Source organism: Canis lupus, chromosome 18, assembly GCF_003254725.2.
Source record: "Canis lupus dingo isolate Sandy chromosome 18, ASM325472v2, whole genome shotgun sequence".
Classification (NCBI taxonomy): Eukaryota; Metazoa; Chordata; class Mammalia; order Carnivora; family Canidae; genus Canis; species Canis lupus.
Genome location: NC_064260.1, coordinates 52,863,652 through 52,881,188, shown reverse-complemented (window position 1 = coordinate 52,881,188; position 17,537 = coordinate 52,863,652). Strand labels below are relative to the sequence as shown.

The 17,537-nt window shown below is 55.9% G+C and overlaps 2 protein-coding genes across 5 annotated transcripts in view; one reads left to right on the top strand and one right to left on the bottom strand.

Moving 5' to 3' along the window:
• Positions 1–17,469, top strand: part of FLRT1 (fibronectin leucine rich transmembrane protein 1) — an 81,284-nt gene extending 63,815 nt beyond the window's left edge. For 3 of the 4 annotated variants that reach the window (XM_049096697.1, XM_049096695.1, XM_049096696.1), the window contains one exon: positions 7,296–17,469. In XM_049096697.1, the coding sequence (XP_048952654.1) occupies positions 7,346–9,370 (2,025 nt within the window). In that variant the 5' untranslated portion in view covers positions 7,296–7,345 and the 3' untranslated portion in view covers positions 9,371–17,469. Of the gene's footprint in view, positions 1–5,690; positions 7,162–7,295 lie in introns of those variants that run through there. The other variant, XM_025446100.3, reaches the window with a different exon arrangement.
• The window catches only part of MACROD1 (mono-ADP ribosylhydrolase 1), a 149,714-nt gene that overhangs the window by 96,075 nt on the left and 36,102 nt on the right, over positions 1–17,537 (bottom strand).

Genomic DNA, 17,537 nt, shown 5'->3' with positions numbered 1-17,537 from the left:
CCTGTGTGAGCTGGATACTGTGCATCATCATCCCCTCTGTGCCAAACCTCTGGGAAAGGCTTTGAGGGTTCAGTGCCGGGAGGAGGAGGGTCCTGGGCTGCTGGATCAATCCCTTCTGCTCTCTGGGCCTAGTTTTTCCTTCCCTGTGAAAAAGGCAGATAATCTCCAAGGTCCTGCGCCTCCCCCATTCCAGGGTCCTGAGGACAGGGTCCACCCTTGTGCATATCTGTGGGGTGGGAGGGGAGGGGCCTTCTCTAAGAAAGTGAGGTTGGCCTCTAATGCCTGGAAGTAGATCTGCAGTTGGGCAATGCCAGGTCAGTCTCTCCATGTCAGACGAGATGAGCAGCGGGGCAGGCAGGAGTCTTCCTCAGGTGTCTCCCTCTGGGGTGGGGCACGGCCCCCTAGGCAACTGAAAGGGCAGGAGAGAGCACTGGACAGCGAGTCCAGGCCTGGGGCTGTGTCTGGCTCCTCTACCACTGGCTGTACAATTCAGACCAGTCAGTCCCTCTCCTTTCCTGGGCTGCCGTGGTAAGGGCACCTGGCTGGCTACCACTTCCTGGGGTGGGGCTGAAGGGGTGCCAGCCTCCCTCTTCTCTCCCTCTCCCTGTTTCTAGGTTTCTAGAAACCTAGATTGGCAGGGGCCTTCCTTGGCATCTTTATTCACTCACTCATTCATTCATTCACCAGATGCTTATGAGCACTCCTGTGCCAGGCTCTGCTGGGCTGGTGAACGGGACAGAACAGATCCTGGCTTAGAGGAGTTTACATTCTAGTGTGAATGGTTGGAGAATCCACTCATGATACATGATTGGGGGAGGGCCTCTCCAGGAACAGGGCAGTGGGGGGTGCACAGAGCCCCAGGGGGCCCCACCCCCAGCCTGCTCCCAGTCTGCTCCCTGCCTCTGCTTCATTATCAACAAACATCACCCTCCCCAGCCTCTCCTGGTCACCCTGCTCCTCTCTCTCTGCCCCTGGCTGCCAGGATCCTGCTGGCTGCTCAGAGGCCCAGCAGCCCTGACCCTACAAACCCCTGGGGTTCCCTCCCGGCTGCCCTATTTCTTCCTTCCCTCTGCCCCCACCCCAAATAAAGGCCCTCCAGCCCTACTTCTACCTTCTGAAACTCCCCTGCCCTTTCCTTTTTCCTTCCCCAAAGAAAGGAAGCCACAGTCTAGGCAGCTTTACTAAAAAATGCACGCAGACAGACAGAAATATCAGGTGCGGGAATATCTTATTCAATAATGTGGGGAGAGAGAGAAACAAAATTACACGTGTCTCCTTTCATCCCCCCACCCCCTCCTGGCCCCGAATAGTTTAATATCGAACCCTGTTATCAATATAATTAACCTCCTAAGACACAATTTTAAAGTCTTATTTTTGAAAGGGATTTGCATTCTCTGAAGTTCAGGACATCCTGCCGCCCGGCACCGCCCAGACGGCCTACGCCGTGAGGTGAACTCGAGGTACATTTTTAGTGGATTTGCATACCTGTCTGCAATTACTGCTAGTGATAACAGCTGATGCATAATGCATGCAGCATGAAATTAGAAAAATAATTAACTTTAGGTTTTAAAAGAATCCTCTACCACCACCACCCTAGCCCTCTCCCCCTTCTACTATAAGTTTTCAGTGGCACCAGGGGATGAGAGCAGGGGCACTGTTGTGCAGGGCAGGCTTGGAAGGGGCTCCAGGGTCATGGCAGCTGGCTCCCTGCCAGAAGCAGGTGGCTTCAGTGGGCTTCGGCTGGCCTGGGCCCGAACTAGGGCTAGGAAAAAGTGCGCTCACACAAAAATGCCAGGGTCTCCCCCTGGCCCTTGGTTCCATCTGGACCTGCCCAGAAGTGCTGCCTGCTGCTAAGACGAACATAGCTTATCCTCACGAAACCCAAGGAAGTGGATCATTTATGGTCCCATCTTACAGAGGAAGGCCTGAGACCTGAGGCTACCCTCAGGAGGGGGAGCCGCTGTACTGAGCCCAGGCAGGCCCCCTTGGCTGTTGGCCTTACAGGAGTGGGGGTGGAGGGCTCGCTGGAGGTGGCAGCAGGGGAGCTTTTCCCAGCCCCCCTGCCTTATGGCCCTCCTCCTGTGCTGCTTGTAGCTAAGCTGGGAAGGTAGTGCTGGCTGGTGGGGAAGAAAGTGTGGGACCCCTCGTTAATTTAGACAGAGGTATGGAGGTGAAGCTCCCTGCCTGCTGGGGGGAGACCATGGCTCCTTTCACTCCAGTTTGCCCCGTACGCTTTGCTCCTGCCTCGGGCCCCGCTCTTCCAGGAAGGACCTGAGGACCTGGCAAGGTTTAGGGAAAATACAGTGAATTCTTGTTGCTGAAGAGGGCCGGCAGCAGGGACACAGGAAAGGGGAAGGCAAGGGGCTCCCTGGCTCAGTTGTTTCTGAAGCTCCACCAAGACAGGTGGGCAGCTGTGCTGAGTGGGCCATAGAAGCACCTCGGGGTCCCTCCCCGGGACAGAGTGAAGCAGCCTTTCTTTCTAAAACCACTCAGTCCTGTGCTGGGCACTCCACACAGCCCCTCTCCTGTTGTCCTCCCCAGAGAGTGGGGTTCCCGGCAGCTCGTTACAGATGAGGAGGCCAAGGCCCAGAGAGGCATCGCCACAGGCCACTCAGCCGAGAACTGGTGAGGCCAGGTTCGAACTTAGCTTTGTTGTCTCCTCCCTGATTCTAGTCCACATGCCTCCATCTCGGGGTCAGCACCACCTGGAATTCTCTGATTCCTAAAGTGGGGGCTGAGACTGCCCCCCCCTTCAGGGGACCAACCCAGCATCAGGACATCCCTTCATTGATGAACATGAGGCAGCTGGGGGCTTGGGGGTATGAGGAGGCCTGCCCTGCTTTCCCTCTCCTGCCTGGGACCTCTAGCTCCTTCCAAAAACACGCTCAGCCCCCTGGTGTGCTCATGTCTAAGGGTGCGCCAAGAACCTGAAGCAGTAGACATCATGCCTACCCAGCATGCCAGGGCTTGTGCTGGGCCTTGTGTGCTGGGTCTTGTGTCCTCTAACTACCCTCACTCCAACCCCCGCTCCCAAGTGGATCCCCCAGCAGTCCCTGGGCCTCTGGCAGCCTCCAGCTTGATGGGATTTGGGGAAGACACCAGGCCAGGGGGTCTCCAACAGGGAAGCACTTCCATCCAGCTGGCAGATAAATATCTCCCACCAGTGAAGTGGTTGTAAGCAAAGCCAGCATGGGGTCAGCTTCGCAGAGGATCAGAGAAAGCTTGGGGGTGGGGGGCTCTAAGCTGAGGTCTTGGGGAGGAGTAGAAGCTGGCAAGGTGTGAGCAAGGGAGGGTGTACTGGTGTCCTGTGATCATGAACAAAGGCCCAGAGGCAGCACGAGGATGGTCAGGGCCTTCAGGAACCGGGGTAGGCTGCCTCTCAGACTTCCAAGGGGACCGAGGCAAGAGCTGAGCTGTGGGCTGCATCCATTCACACCCCTCCCTGGGCCTGGAGAGTTAGTTCCTCATGAGAGAGAGATGCTGGAGAGCAGCCCAGGGTCACACAGAGTGGTCCTGGTGTTGAAGGGCCAGCTCTGTGTGCCCCAGCTGTAGATCAGTGCTTCTACCGTGGCTTGGGGTATGGGGCTGAAGATACACAATTAGAAGGAGTGGGGACCCAGCATCACAGCCATTGACAAGGAGTCCCTATCAGAAGCCTGGAAGTGGCAGAGGCAGGACTCAAACCCAGGTTTCTCTGTCCTAAGGACAGCAGGAGCCAGTGACTGATGGAGAATGCCAAGAATGATGCCCCAGGTCCCCCCTTGGCAAATGGCCACCCTGAGCCCCCTCTCTGCTCCCTTCCCCTGCCCCAGAGGGCAGGATCGTACTGTCAATCACGGAGCTGGCAGGTCAGAACTCCATCATGCTGAAGTCTGTGGAATCCACAAAACAATTAAGTGACCCCGTAAAAGACGGGCGATTTACCAGGTTTAATGTGATGGCCACATAAACCATCAAACACACAACAAAGGAATAAAAAGGCCACCTGGCCCCCGGGCAATTAAAGGTTCTTCCAGAAGGTATGCTCTCTTCCTCCCCACCCCCCCCCTCAAGCTGTGCCCTGCTCTGCAGCCTTGGGGAAGGGGCGGTGGAGGGAGCTTCAGCCAAGATGGATGAGGCCTGCAGACAGGGGAAGGGAAAGGCCTTGGGTCCCTGCTTCCCACCTGCTTCTTGGTTATCCATCAGGCATCTCTGAAAGGTGCAATTTAGACTCTATTATGATGCCAGGGCTTCTGGAGGCTGAGGGCTGCGGCCCTGAGCTGAGCGGGCACCAGGAACTAATGTGTGTGCCAGAGAATGTGGTGGCTGGCCTTGGCTTTGGCCTTAACAAGTCTGCGCCATGCTCAGGACACTGCCCCCACACGGCCAAGCCCAGGCCCACACGTACCCCATGTGCCAGGTCTCAGCAACTGACAGGTCAGAGAAGGCGTGTGTCCTCTGACCAGATGCTGGGGCCCTTGCTGGAGGAATTCAGACTGGACCTCTGAGACAGAGGCAAGGTGGCCTTTGAGCAGACCTGAGCCTTCCTGTCCCCAGCACCTGCCCCAGCCCCACCTCTTTGCTCCTGAGCATCTTGAGACGGGATAGCCAGGCTCCATAACCTTCATGTGTACATGATAAGCCCGCACAAGTACAAACATGCCTCTGTGAAGGGGGCTGGGTGAGACCCGGCTGGCTGGTCCCCCGTGTGCCTGGGTTTAACCTGTCCTCTGAAGGCTGGCATGTCCAGGTCTACGCAGCAGCCCCATTTTGAGCCTGTCCTCTTGGGTAGTTTGGGCCAGTGCCCTTCTCAGTCCTAAATGTAAAAAGAGATGAGGGGATCAGTGGTCAGATAAAGGCCAGGCAGCCTGGGATGCCCATGTTCCAGCCAGATTTTATAGGATGACTCTTGCTAACACAGAGGAAGGAGGGCAGACCAGCGTGCAACAGGGCTCTGGAGGCAGATGAGAGGACAGGAGTGGGCCAGGGCCACCAGGTCAGGGAAACAAAGCTGACAGCTAAATCCCCCGAGAGCAAGCTCAAGTGCAGGAAGCAAAGATCCTCTCCAAGTCCCACGAGGCAGAGCTGTGAGTGGGCTCAGGATCCAGAGCCTGGGCCAGGAGATGAGTTAAAGGAGCAGTCAGAAATAAGCAGGCAGTGTCCTCAGCCCCTCCAGCCAGCGGATGCTCAGAAAAGGGTGCCTAAGCTGGCTTCAGGAGCCCAGAGTGTTGGGCAAGGTCTCATCAGGCCCCCTTTCTCTCGGCTTTCCACGAGGCCTTGTCCCCTCTGGCTCTGTGCACAGACCCCATGCACCCTTCCCATTTGCCCTCACTTGCTTCTAGCCAGCTGTCCTCTGCCCACCTCATGGATGAAGCTTCCTGCCTGACAGGCCCTGAGCGCAGCTAGTGTGTTAACCATGGGCAAAGCCTGAGCTTACTCCAGGAGGCCTTGGGGCTGGCTGTCCAGAGGCCGCAGTAAATGCAAATGGTGCATGAGTATGTAGGGGGCAGTGCCTGGAGGCATTCCTGCCTTGCTCAGCACCTCGGGTGGTTGCTGATGCCAAGCCACACGGCCTACATAAGCCCATCTTGAGTACCTAAAATTTCATCAGGGACATTAAAACACTAACTACCCACCAGTGCAACCAACACCCCACAGAGAAGGGCATGAGATGTGGCGCCACGAGCCTAGTGGCCAAGGTTCTGGCCTGGGCTCCTCCCCACCACTCAAGTGGTCTTGAGTGCATGAATGCCTCTGAGCCTCAGTTTTCTCACCTGTTAAGTGGGAAGAGGAGCATTGACGTCAGGTTTGCTGGAAGGGTTAAATGACATAAATGCTCATAAAGCCCTAGGAGCAGTCTTTATCATAGTGCGAGCTACTGTCCTGGCAGAATGGGATCCCAAGGGGCTAGAACCCAGGCTGGCTCATGAAGGGTGTTCCACAAAGATCTGCTGGATGGCTAAGATGGATAGCTGCATGGATAGACAAGTGGTGGATGGGTGGACCGATGGATGGATGGAGATAGAGAGGCTCTATCTCCACTATCTAGGAAGACCTGGCAGAGGAGGGGACATGTGAGCATGGTCCTGAAGGATGAAGAACAGTTTGCTAGGTGGAGAGGAGCAGTTCTGCAATAGAGAGAGACAGACGAGGGAGAGGTTTGACGTTGGATGAGAAATGGAGGTAGGTGTTCAGTTCCCCGGGTGGGCCAGCTCAGGCTAAGGGAGGCAATGGTTATGTCCCACCGTTGCAAAGCCTTCGTGAACCTAGAGTTACATGGCAGACCTTTGCCGGTTGCACAAAGACACCTTCTCAACTGAGGTTGAAAGATCATTTCTCTTTGATTGGTTTTTTTACCATTATGAACAGCAAAATAATATGAGAAAAATCTATGCAGCAATTTTTCCATTTCCAAAAACCGAAACGACACCTTGCAGCCGATTCCCTTGGCATGGACCCCTCCCTCCTTTTATTTGCATCATTTCTTTAAATGCAAGAATACAGATAATTTTCTTTTCCAAAATAGCCGAAAGCTTCACGATTGGGGAAGGGGGCAAGTGTGGATTAATTTCCCACACGACACAGAATGCAGAGCTAGGGAGGGCACCTCAGATAAAAAGAGTTTTCTGTAAATACACAAGAAAGTGATCCCGTTGACACCTCATTCTTCTGTCTGTAAAATGCATGAGTGACAAACGGGACATGTTTTAACACCAGACAATGAAGCTCCTTGCTCTCCACTGCTCACCAGTGGCAATGCCAGGCTTCTTTTTTGCAGGTTCTACTGACACCCCCCCCCCCTTCTTTTGAACCCACGGGCCTCTCACAGAAACGAGCTTCTCCCTCAGACCCTGGGTACAAGCCAGATAGGGATGCGAGTTTCTGTTCCAGTGAGAAATGGTGGCTTTGAATCCATAAAACACGCCTTAAATCCATCCCATCAACACTGACCAGCCACTTTTTAGCATTAGCCATAAAGACTGGCTTAGTGTGAAGTCTCAAAAAGAAGAAACAGAAACCACGGCGTGGCTCTCACTAAATTAACCTCACCCGAGGCTTGAAATCACCATCCGGGAGCCGACACTGCAGCCGCCTAATTCACAGACATCTTTGCTCCTGATGAGATTTCGCATTAGCCAGATGTCGTTAGAGGCTGACCTCAGCCCAAGGATCGCCTGCAATGTAAGCCTGGCACAGAAAGGGCTGCGGGGTGTGCACCCCAAGGCTTGGCCTCTGCCCTGCGGCGACCCCTTGGCGGCAGGCGGGTGGGCGCCGAGACTCGCTCTCTCACCCTACGTGTCTTATGCTCCTTGCAGGTGTTGAGGCTCCAGATCAGGCGGGGCCCGGCTCCCCCCAGCCATCCACCATGGTGGTGGCACACCCGGCCACCACCGCCACTACCACACCCACTGCCACTGTCACAGCCACTGTCATGATGACCACGGCCACCATGGACCTGCGGGACTGGCTTTTCCTCTGCTACGGGCTCATCGCCTTCCTGACGGAGGTCATCGACAGCACCACCTGCCCCTCAGTGTGCCGCTGTGACAATGGCTTCATCTACTGCAACGACCGGGGACTTACCTCCATCCCTGCTGACATCCCCGACGACGCCACCACCCTCTACCTGCAGAACAACCAGATCAACAATGCTGGCATCCCCCAGGACCTCAAGACCAAGGTCAATGTGCAGGTCATCTACCTGTACGAGAATGACCTGGACGAGTTCCCGGTCAACCTGCCCCGCTCCCTGCGGGAGCTGCACCTACAGGACAACAACGTGCGCACAATTGCCAGGGACTCACTGGCCCGCATCCCACTGCTAGAGAAGCTGCATCTGGATGACAACTCTGTGTCCACCGTCAGCATCGAAGAGGATGCCTTTGCCGACAGCAAGCAGCTCAAACTGCTCTTCCTGAGCCGGAACCACCTGAGCAGCATCCCCTCGGGACTGCCCCGCACGCTGGAGGAGCTGCGGCTGGATGACAACCGCATCTCCACCATCCCGCTTCACGCCTTCAAGGGCCTCAACAGCCTCCGGCGCCTGGTGCTCGATGGCAACCTGCTGGCCAACCAGCGCATTGCCGACGACACATTCAGCCGCCTGCAAAACCTCACCGAGCTGTCACTGGTGCGCAACTCACTGGCCGCCCCACCCCTGAACCTGCCCAGCGCCCACCTGCAGAAGCTGTACCTGCAGGACAACGCCATCAGCCACATCCCCTACAACACGCTAGCCAAGATGCGCGAGCTGGAACGCCTGGACCTGTCCAACAACAACCTCACCACGTTGCCCCGCGGCCTGTTCGACGACCTGGAGAACCTGGCGCAGCTGCTACTGAGGAACAACCCCTGGTTCTGCGGCTGTAACCTCATGTGGCTGCGGGACTGGGTGCAGGCGCGGGCGGCCGTGGTCAATGTGCGCGGCCTCATGTGCCAGGGCCCCGAGAAGGTCCGCGGCATGGCCATCAGGGACATCACCAGCGAGATGGATGAGTGCTTCGAGACGGGCTCCCAGGGGGGCGCAGCCAACGCGGCTGCCAAGACCACGGCCAGCAACCATGCCTCTGCCACCACACCCCAGGGCTCGCTCTTCACCCTCAAGGCCAAGAGGCCGGGGCTACGCCTCCCTGACTCCAGCCTCGACTACCCCATGGCCACAGGCGAGGGCGCCAAGACCCTGGCCATCCACGTGAAGCCGCTGACGGCAGACTCCATCCGCATCACATGGAAGGCCACACTGCCGGCCTCCTCCTTCCGGCTCAGCTGGCTCCGCCTGGGCCACAGCCCTGCTGTGGGCTCCATCACGGAGACACTGGTGCAGGGGGATAAGACAGAGTACCTGTTGACAGCGCTGGAGCCCAAGTCCACCTACATCATCTGCATGGTCACCATGGAGACCGGCAACGCCTACGTGGCCGACGAGACGCCCGTGTGTGCCAAGGCGGAGACGGCAGACAGCCACGGCCCCACTACTACCCTTAACCAGGAGCAGAATGCGGATGCCATGGCGGGCCTGCCCCTGGCAGGCATCATTGGTGGCGCTGTGGCCCTCGTATTCCTCTTCCTGGTCCTGGGGGCCATCTGCTGGTACGTGCACCGGGCCGGCGAGCTGCTGACCCGAGATCGGGCCTACAATCGGGGCAGCCGGAAAAAGGATGACTATATGGAGTCAGGAACCAAGAAGGATAATTCCATCCTGGAAATCCGGGGCCCCGGGCTGCAGATGCTGCCCATCAACCCTTACCGCGCCAAAGAGGAGTACGTGGTCCACACCATCTTCCCCTCCAATGGCAGCAGCCTCTGTAAGGGCACACACACCATCGGCTACGGCACCACGCGGGGCTACCGGGATGGGGGCATCCCTGACATAGACTACACCTACACATGATGCCAGCCACGAGGGCCACCTCTGCCCCAGCTCCCGCCGCCTCCTCCCAGCCTGGCGACGCCGTGGCTTTGCCCAGCCCGCTGCCATCCCATAGAGCAAGGAAGAGAAATTCCATGATGACTTTCTCAGCAGAAAGCAAAGTTTGGGAAGGGTTGATGATTTTATAGAACACGACAGTGAAAAAAAAAAAATTTTTTTTTAAGAATAGAAGGTAGGAGGGGGATTTGACGTTGCTGAAGACATAATTTATACCAAATTATGCCAGTTGGGGAGGGAAGAACTAAAAATAATATGGCAGGAAGGGTTGGGTCAGGTTTTTTTTTTCCCCTGAACTGGAAAGATACTACCTGTACAGCATCTGTGTACGCCTCATGCTCTGTTTAGGGCCGTCACAAAAGAGCCGTCAGAGAGAACAGCCACCACTCGAAGCCCCCACGCAGCTCTCGCTCGCTGCCAGCTTCTCGTTGGCGACAACCGACAACGACATGACATGATGGAAGGTTTTCAGGCTCCTCACAAAGGAGAAAGGGAAGAAAAGATCTTTTGCTATGGAGATAGTGTCCTGAAACCTCTTCCCCGTTCTTTCCATAGCATTTCCCTTACAGATTTGCAGAAAGAGCACGCCTTTCACTGCATTCTTTGAACAATGGTGTAGTCAATTAAAAAAGCGAACTTTCTTTTTCCTATACCAAAACCCTCGTCAGTCCCATGCACCGCACTCAGCACTCGGTGGAAGCCCCAGGGGAGCTGCGGTTTCCCAGCCACTCGGAGGTGCATCTACCTCCCTGTTGATCTCTATGTCGTGTCTCTCAATACAGATGGGTAGATAGAGCCACATATACGGTCCTTTCTACTTCTTGGGTCAGTTCGTACAATTTCCTGAGAAAATAGAGTCATGAAAATGTTGCTTTCTCCTAGAAATCACTGAGTAAGTAGACAAAGCGTGTTGGGGGAGGGTTTGGGATGGGGGACAATGCTGTTTGTAAAGGCACAGGTGTCTCTGTCCCAGTCGGGTGGCCAGGGAGACCCCGGGAAGGGGGTGCTCTCAGCTCAACCCTATCTCAGGTTGGCCAGAGCTGGGCCAGAATCCTTTCTGATACAGAGAAAAGCTTTCTTTGACTGCCGATGTCCTTGTGTCTCTCCCCGCCACCCTCCAACTCCCAACACACAGATGCAGTCACCTCAGCAGTGACTTTCTGTTTCCTCTTGCTGTATGCTTCCTCCCGGGACAGGTAATTGGCACAGGGACTTTTTTTTTTTTTTTTTAATCAGCTGATTAGACCTAATGGTTTCCATGGCTGCTTAAACAAAGCCCAGAAAAAGACATGAAAATTCTCAGAAGAGCCCTGGGAGACAGCAGCAGCCCCCCAAACGCAGAGCACTCGGCCGCACCCGCCCCTGGCACTCTGCTCTGGAGAGGGAAGACCAGACCTCCAGAGATGCCAGCTCCAAAAGGGTACTGACCGGTGCCCTCGGGAGAATCCTGGTTTTACTTCCTCCCCCTGGAACCCGTGTGGCCATCATTTATCAGCTGGCAGTGTGGTGTGGTGGGCCATGAGATTAAAACAATAATGAAAGGATGACAGCAAAGCTGGAAGGAAGGGAGGAGTGGCGCCTGGGGTTCCGTGGTCTCCTGCATCCCTGGCCCTCGGGGAGCTTGGGCCACCACCCATCAACGTGCCACCAGTGTGGCACCAGGGAAGAGCCATGTCAGAGACACTGGCCCGAGGGCAGGGGAGGTCAAGAAGGTGGCTGGCTTCTGGTGGTGGTTTCAAAGGCCTCAAAGGCTTTGCCAAAAGCCAAAGTCAGGAAGCATATGCTGGCCGGAGGTCACAGGGCTGCCAGGACGGGCTGCGGGAGGCCGGCCACTCACAGGCCATGAAAAGATGTGACGGCCCCTTCAGGGAATGGCGGGGTCGAAAGGAATAGCCACAGGGCTGTGCAAGTAGGGTGGAGAAGAGGCACCCCCATCCTCCAACGGGAACCCGGCTCCCCCAAGCCTTCGGTGGAGGCGCGAGGCATGGACACACTTCGCTCCAAACTAAGCCTTCCCCCGACTTGGCCCACTTGAATCATTTTCTCGTTCAATGAGATCAGGAGAGAGATTTTTCCAAGCCTTAAATTTACGTCTCTGTGGAGGTTGCCTCACTTTGGCCTCAGGCACCCCTGATACAAGCCGTTAGGGCAGCTTGGAGAAGAGCAGAGGATGTGAGAGGATGTGGGGCAGTGGCTCAGGAAGAGGGGGGAGGGAAAGAAGCCCGAGGTCCCCTCCCTCACGGCACCACCCATGCCTTCTGCTGGTGTCCCCGTCACCACAGCCCCCAAGTTCCCACTGCCTACAAGCTTGGTGCCCCCTGATCTTAATCTGTCCTCCTTTCTTCTCCTGACACCAGGAGGGGGTCAAATCATCCCCTTAGAGGTCAGGAAGGCATCTGGGGAACATGAGGTGGCCCTGGAGTCAGTGAAGGGTAGAAAGGCCTCAGGCCTCCGTGATCCCCACAGCACAGGGCAGGCCAGGCCCACCTGGGCCTGAGGACATAGGGGTCTCCTGCTCCCCTGGGGGGCTCAGGCAGGAGCTCACGGTGGGTGGGCTCTCTGCAGGCATCCTCCTGCCCTGTGAGAGCTGAGGATAGTGGGTCTGCTCTCACCTTTCCTGCCCTCAGCATCAGACATCCCCCCTGGAGTCCTTTCTGAGCACGAGCTCCCGAACGTCTGTCACCTCACAGCTCCCCAAGCCAAGGAGGGGACCTGAAGCCAGGTCTCCTCTGCAGCCCTGTCCTCTCCTGGTCCAAGTCCTCTGAGTGTCCTCATAACACAAGAATAGAGATGCAGCAGGATGCCTAGCCTCCCCCAGCCCCTGATGCACAAAGTGAGGACAGGGCCCTGGAAGACAAGCCCGGCACCCAGGCCACCACTTCTGTCTGGCATCTCCCTTCTCCGGGCAGCCGACCTGACCCCGGCAGCCTCTAACTAGCCAGAACAACCTTGTTGGCCTCAGTGTTGATGAGTGTATTTTGTGGCATTTATAGCAGGTCTTAAGTTTTTAAAAAAAAAAAAAAAAAAAAAGAGCCCATGACACTTCTTTGGTTAAGTGGTTTACCCTTCGTAATTAGATGTGGTGATTAGAATCTCTTTTCTATTACATGGCAATTTTGCTTTAAATTTCCCCTAAAGAGAGAGAGAGAGAGAGAGAGAGAGAGAGAAGGGGGAGAAAAGGCAAGGCAGGAGGGGAGGCAGCAGGGCCAGGCGAGTCATTTGCATTTTGCGAATGAGGCCTCTTGTAAGCTCAGCTCAGGCGTGGGGCCCAATGTATGGAATGCTTAAGAGATTACTAAGAATAAAATCTATTAATTAGTCATACTCAATTCCGCAGACATGATGTGCATCAAAAGCTTCTTTTCTTCCTCTTTCGCCTTCCCTTTTCCTGAGGCCTCCCCGAGGAAGGCTCCATCTTCTGTAAATTGGCTCCAGCTTCCTGGGCCGCCTCCACAGGAACATAGCGGTCACATGGCTGACTTGAGGGCCTCCCCACCCAGAGTGGGGTGCCAGGTCTGGGGGCAGGAGCGGGGGCACTGGCCCTTTCTGGCTCCAAGTGACGCTGGCAGGGGAGGGACCCCGGCTAGGAAGACGGCCTGGCTGGGGCTGGTGGAGAGGCCAGGCTTCCCCAACCAGAGCCCAGAGCCCATGTCTGCCTTGTGCCTCATCTCCTTCCCTCCTCCTCCTTCCCTTAGGGGCCCAGGGAGGCCCACCAGGAGCAGCACTTGAGGAGGGATCAGGAAGGGTTTCCAGAGAGGCAGAGGGAAAGCATGTTTTGTAAATCCACAGCCTCTGTTACCCCTTCTGCAAAGTGGAGGCTGGGCTGAGGCAGGAGTCTGGCTTCAGAGAAGCCAGAAAAGCTGGAGGCTCCAAAGACCACTGATTCTGGAAGGTGCTCGCTGATCCACAGCAGGTGATGGAGGCCCAGGTTGGGAGGGACAGGCCAGGTGAGGATCCCTGTGGGGTCTGAGGTGGCTGACGGGGCCTGGAGAAGCACCGGGCAGCATGCCCAGGATGCACCTGAGCCTCCCTCCTTCACTTTCTTGGAGCCGAGGCAGGAGGAGAGGGCACCTCCCCCAGCCCGCCAGTGGCAGCTCAAGTCCCAACGCCAGCCCTCTCTACTCCAGAAATCTGCTTCTTGCAGAACACACCAGGGAGGAGGACGGGGCTTCTGAGCCTCAAGCTTATGAAAAATACAACAAGGAAAATTGGATGCGGCAGACAGGGAGCAACGGGGCTGGGGAGACAACCAGGAGAGAGCTGGGGTGTTTGCTGGAAGGAGGGGTCCTGGGGTGCCCAGTGGCCTGCATCCCCAAGGACGGGACCTTGCTTTCAGGGCCAGGAGCACAGCCAGCGTCAGCTGTGGGGGACCTGCATGCCCACGTCCCTTCCCTGAGCTCGATCAGTAGCAGGTGACGGGCGGAGGCCTGGCGCTGGATCAGTGCCAGGGTGAGTGCTAACAAGCAATTCACAGCCCTGCACAGGCCTTCCAGAAGGCAGACAGAGGAGGCATCTTTTTTCTTAAAGAGGCATAAAAAGGCTCAAAAATGCAAATCATTACCGTTTACAACCAAGCGAGTCTGCTAAATTGATTAGAAGAGATTAAACTCCTTGGAGGTGAAAGGAAAGGGGGATTTTTTGCATTTTACAAACCTGCCCCCAGTGGCAGTGTGCAAAGCAGGGATTTTCCAGCCTGGCTCGAAGGCTGCCCCTGCACAGCCCCCAGGAGGAGCCGGGGGTCTGCGAGGCTGACACCGCACAGGCCAGAGCACTCAGAAACAGGCTGGGCTGGACGGAGCCTGGACTCCAGCACTGTTCTCAGGGAAGGCAGTCCTGCCTCAATCACGTGCCTTGTGCTCAGACCTTGGGGACAGGGAGGGTTCCAGGGCCCACACAGGTCATTCAGGAGCTGTCCCAGCCCCCAGCAGGGACTCCCCCACCCCCCTCCAGATTCTGTCTCCCTTCAGGGGTGAAGAGCAAGGTGAAGTAGCTGATCTAGTCACTTAGTAAGACTCTAGATGTGCTTTTCTGCTTCCTTTCTGTCCCGGGGTAGGTCTGTGATTCATTCCCTATGGCCAGTGAAGGGGAGCAGGGCCAACTGGAAAGGGAAAACTGAAGGTCAGGGAAGAGAAACTCAGCCAGCAAAGGAATCAGACAGTGAGCTCTCTGTCACCAGGAGCATTCAAGTACTTGATGGGGATATGGCAGATCTTTCCCACCCTTAGCCAAGGCCTGGTTCTTTGACTAAAAGATCCTGGTTCCTACCCTTACTGTATCATCCCCCAGGACCCTGTAAGGAGCATATCAAGAGATGTTTACCGCGCTGCTCAGAATGACCAGTATCCCCTGAAAATCCTGGGTCAGGGCCATCCCACAGCTTGTGCCACCAGAGATGCTGCAAAATGCCCATCCTCGGTGTCCAAGAGGCAGCGGGAGAGGAAGCACAGACACGCTCATTCCATCCTAGAGTCTGGTCAGAGGGTCCACCACCCACTGTACTGGTCCCAGGCTGCCCCCCCCCCACCTGCTGCGTGCCCCCGGCTACCCGCCCCCACGCCCTGCCGCACTCCACACTCGGCGCTGCTGCCGGCTCTATCCATCCTTCCCAGCCAGGTTGACGGCTGCCTGGGGCATTTTTCACTCTGTTTTCAAGCATTTACCATTTCTTTTGAAATGGTCCAAGTACTTGCCTGAAATACCCACACTTGCTTCTCTAAAAACACTCAGAAAAAGATCCCCTTGGCTCTTGAGTCCCCTCCCACCTCCCCTCACTCTGCATTTTAAATATATTGTTTCTCTAGATTCGGAAGTTCTATTGTCACTGGGGTCAGGCCCGCTTCTCACCACCAAGTGGGTGTGCAGGTGTGCCCCGAGAGCCCGAATCTGTGGGGCAAGGCCAGCCCTTTCTTCACGTCACCCCTGAAGACACTGTGCACAGGCCAGACCTTCAGTCTCCCTGCTGGAGACCACTGTCACTGCCCCCTCCCATGTCTCTCCTAAAAATGTCCGGCTTCTGCTAGGAGAGCAGTGTGGGCATGATGAGGGCACACGGCTGCCTGTGGAGGGCTGACCGGGCCCCCACTTCCTAGCAAAGCTAGCCCCTAAGGCCCCTGTGGCCACCACAGTGCCCTGGCCCCTGTCTTTCCCACACCGCCCCCATTTCCACCTGAAAACCCAAAAGCTGGAGTTTTGGAGAGTCCTTGTGGGAAGGTCCTTGCTGTCACCACCCCTAAATCTCTTTTATGGCCATCAGGGTGAGCAGCCACCCTGGCAAGATGCCAGGTCCCTGTGCTCCTCTGTGCTGGGTCACACAGAGGAGTTCTAGCTTCTCTCTTCTGAGTCTCCCTTCACTTCTTGTCCTCCTCATTTGCTGTCTGCCCCCTTGGGCTCGTGCAAAGAGCCTAGGCAGATCTGTTGGCAATGGCCTTCCTCCTATCCTGCACCTGCCTCGCCGGCAGCCAGCCCAGAGAGGGGCTCCTCTCAGTGGCTTTTCCTCCCAGAAGCATCTCACTCTGCTGTCCTTTGGACCCACTGATCACCAGCTGTGAGCCTGAGGGGCAAATCCAGCCATTGGGCAAGATCTAACAGCAAGCTTGGGTGACTCAGTTTCCTCTCTCCGAGCTGAGCCTCACGCGGGTAACGAGAAGGGCAGAGAACTGGGTGTCTCACCTTGTCTGACACTCCCATCCAAAATCCTTGCTCTCAGAGCCACTCACCTGGAAGAACTAACCAGGCTTTCTCCTCAAGACAGAAAACCAATGCAACTGGAACCTGACAATCAAAGCAGAAGCAGACATGCTCACCTCCCTTGAGCCAGACCATCTGGGGCACCTGTCACCTGCCCCATGCAGGGCACATGTTCAGAGCGTGGCTGGTCCAGTTTTCGAAAGGTTCTGGATACCCAGGAGGAAGGCACAAACCTCTGAAACTGGCCTTAGGGTTTTTTGTGGGTTTTTGTTGTTGTTGTTGTTTGTTTTTGTTTTACTCAACCCAGCTGAGAAACCCACCCTGGCGTCCAGGGCCACCCACCAGGCTGCAGCATGGGGGGATTCTTTGGATGGAGGGCCCTGGTGCCTTCCAGCTCATAAAGAGATGCTGAGAGTGGTGGGGAGGAAGCCAAATAGCCCAGCATTGGAGGTTTGTCATCTGACAGGGAGAGAGATGGCAGGTTGGGGGAGGCTGTGGGGTTGCGAATGCAGGTAAGCCAGAGAGATGGCTCGGGTGCCTGGTTCAGCTACAGGAGTGGACACCTGCTAATTATGAATGTCACCAGGCAGGTGTGAACAGGGAGGTAAAGGAAAAAAGTAAAGAAACTCCACGCATAAGCACTGCAGAGTGAACATTTTTTTTAAGAGCCACGGACAGCAATTCCCACTCGGGATGTTAAAAGGTTGTTTGTATCTCATTTGGTATTGTAAAGATTTCTGGAGCCACTCAGGCTTCGCTCAGTGGGATCTATTTCCAGCAGTCTAAGGAGGCGGCGGCCCAGGAGAGATCCTTGGCGGACCCTGGAGAATGAAGTGGGGCTCCCTGTGCTGCAGAAGGCAGGGTTCCCGGCCAAACAATAGCTAGGGGAGGGGGAGGGGAGGCCGGCCCCAGGACCAAGGCCCCTTCTGTCTTCCTGGGCTCCCCTGAGCCCCGGCCTTCCTCGCCTGCTGAATCAGCCCTGTGAGGCCACTCGGCCGCCCGTTCCTTGTCTTTTTTTCCTTTTTCTCTGAAAGGTAAAGCAATCTCTCGGGGGTCTGAGTGATGGGACGACTCCCACTGCTGCCTGCTGCCATCTGAAACCCGGGCCTGCCTGCCTCACTCCCCACCTCACCACCAGACAGGGGTTTTCAGAAAACCAAGACCCACAAACACCCACCACGACGACAACACAAACCAAAGTGCACTGCGAACCGCCCTTTGGCCTCCTTGTAGGTGCCTTGAAACTTCAATGTTGAGATGAATGTGATTAACTACTTGGTCCTTTTTTTCTGTTTGTCTGTTTTCATATAAAATGTCCAAGTCCACTTTCCTTGTCCTTTCTTGAAATAAATAGAAAGATTTAACTTTTACAGTCATCTTGGCTACTGACTCGGCTTGGGGTCTGGTGTGCCAGGGGCCAGGTGTCTGCAGCACATGTGGTCTC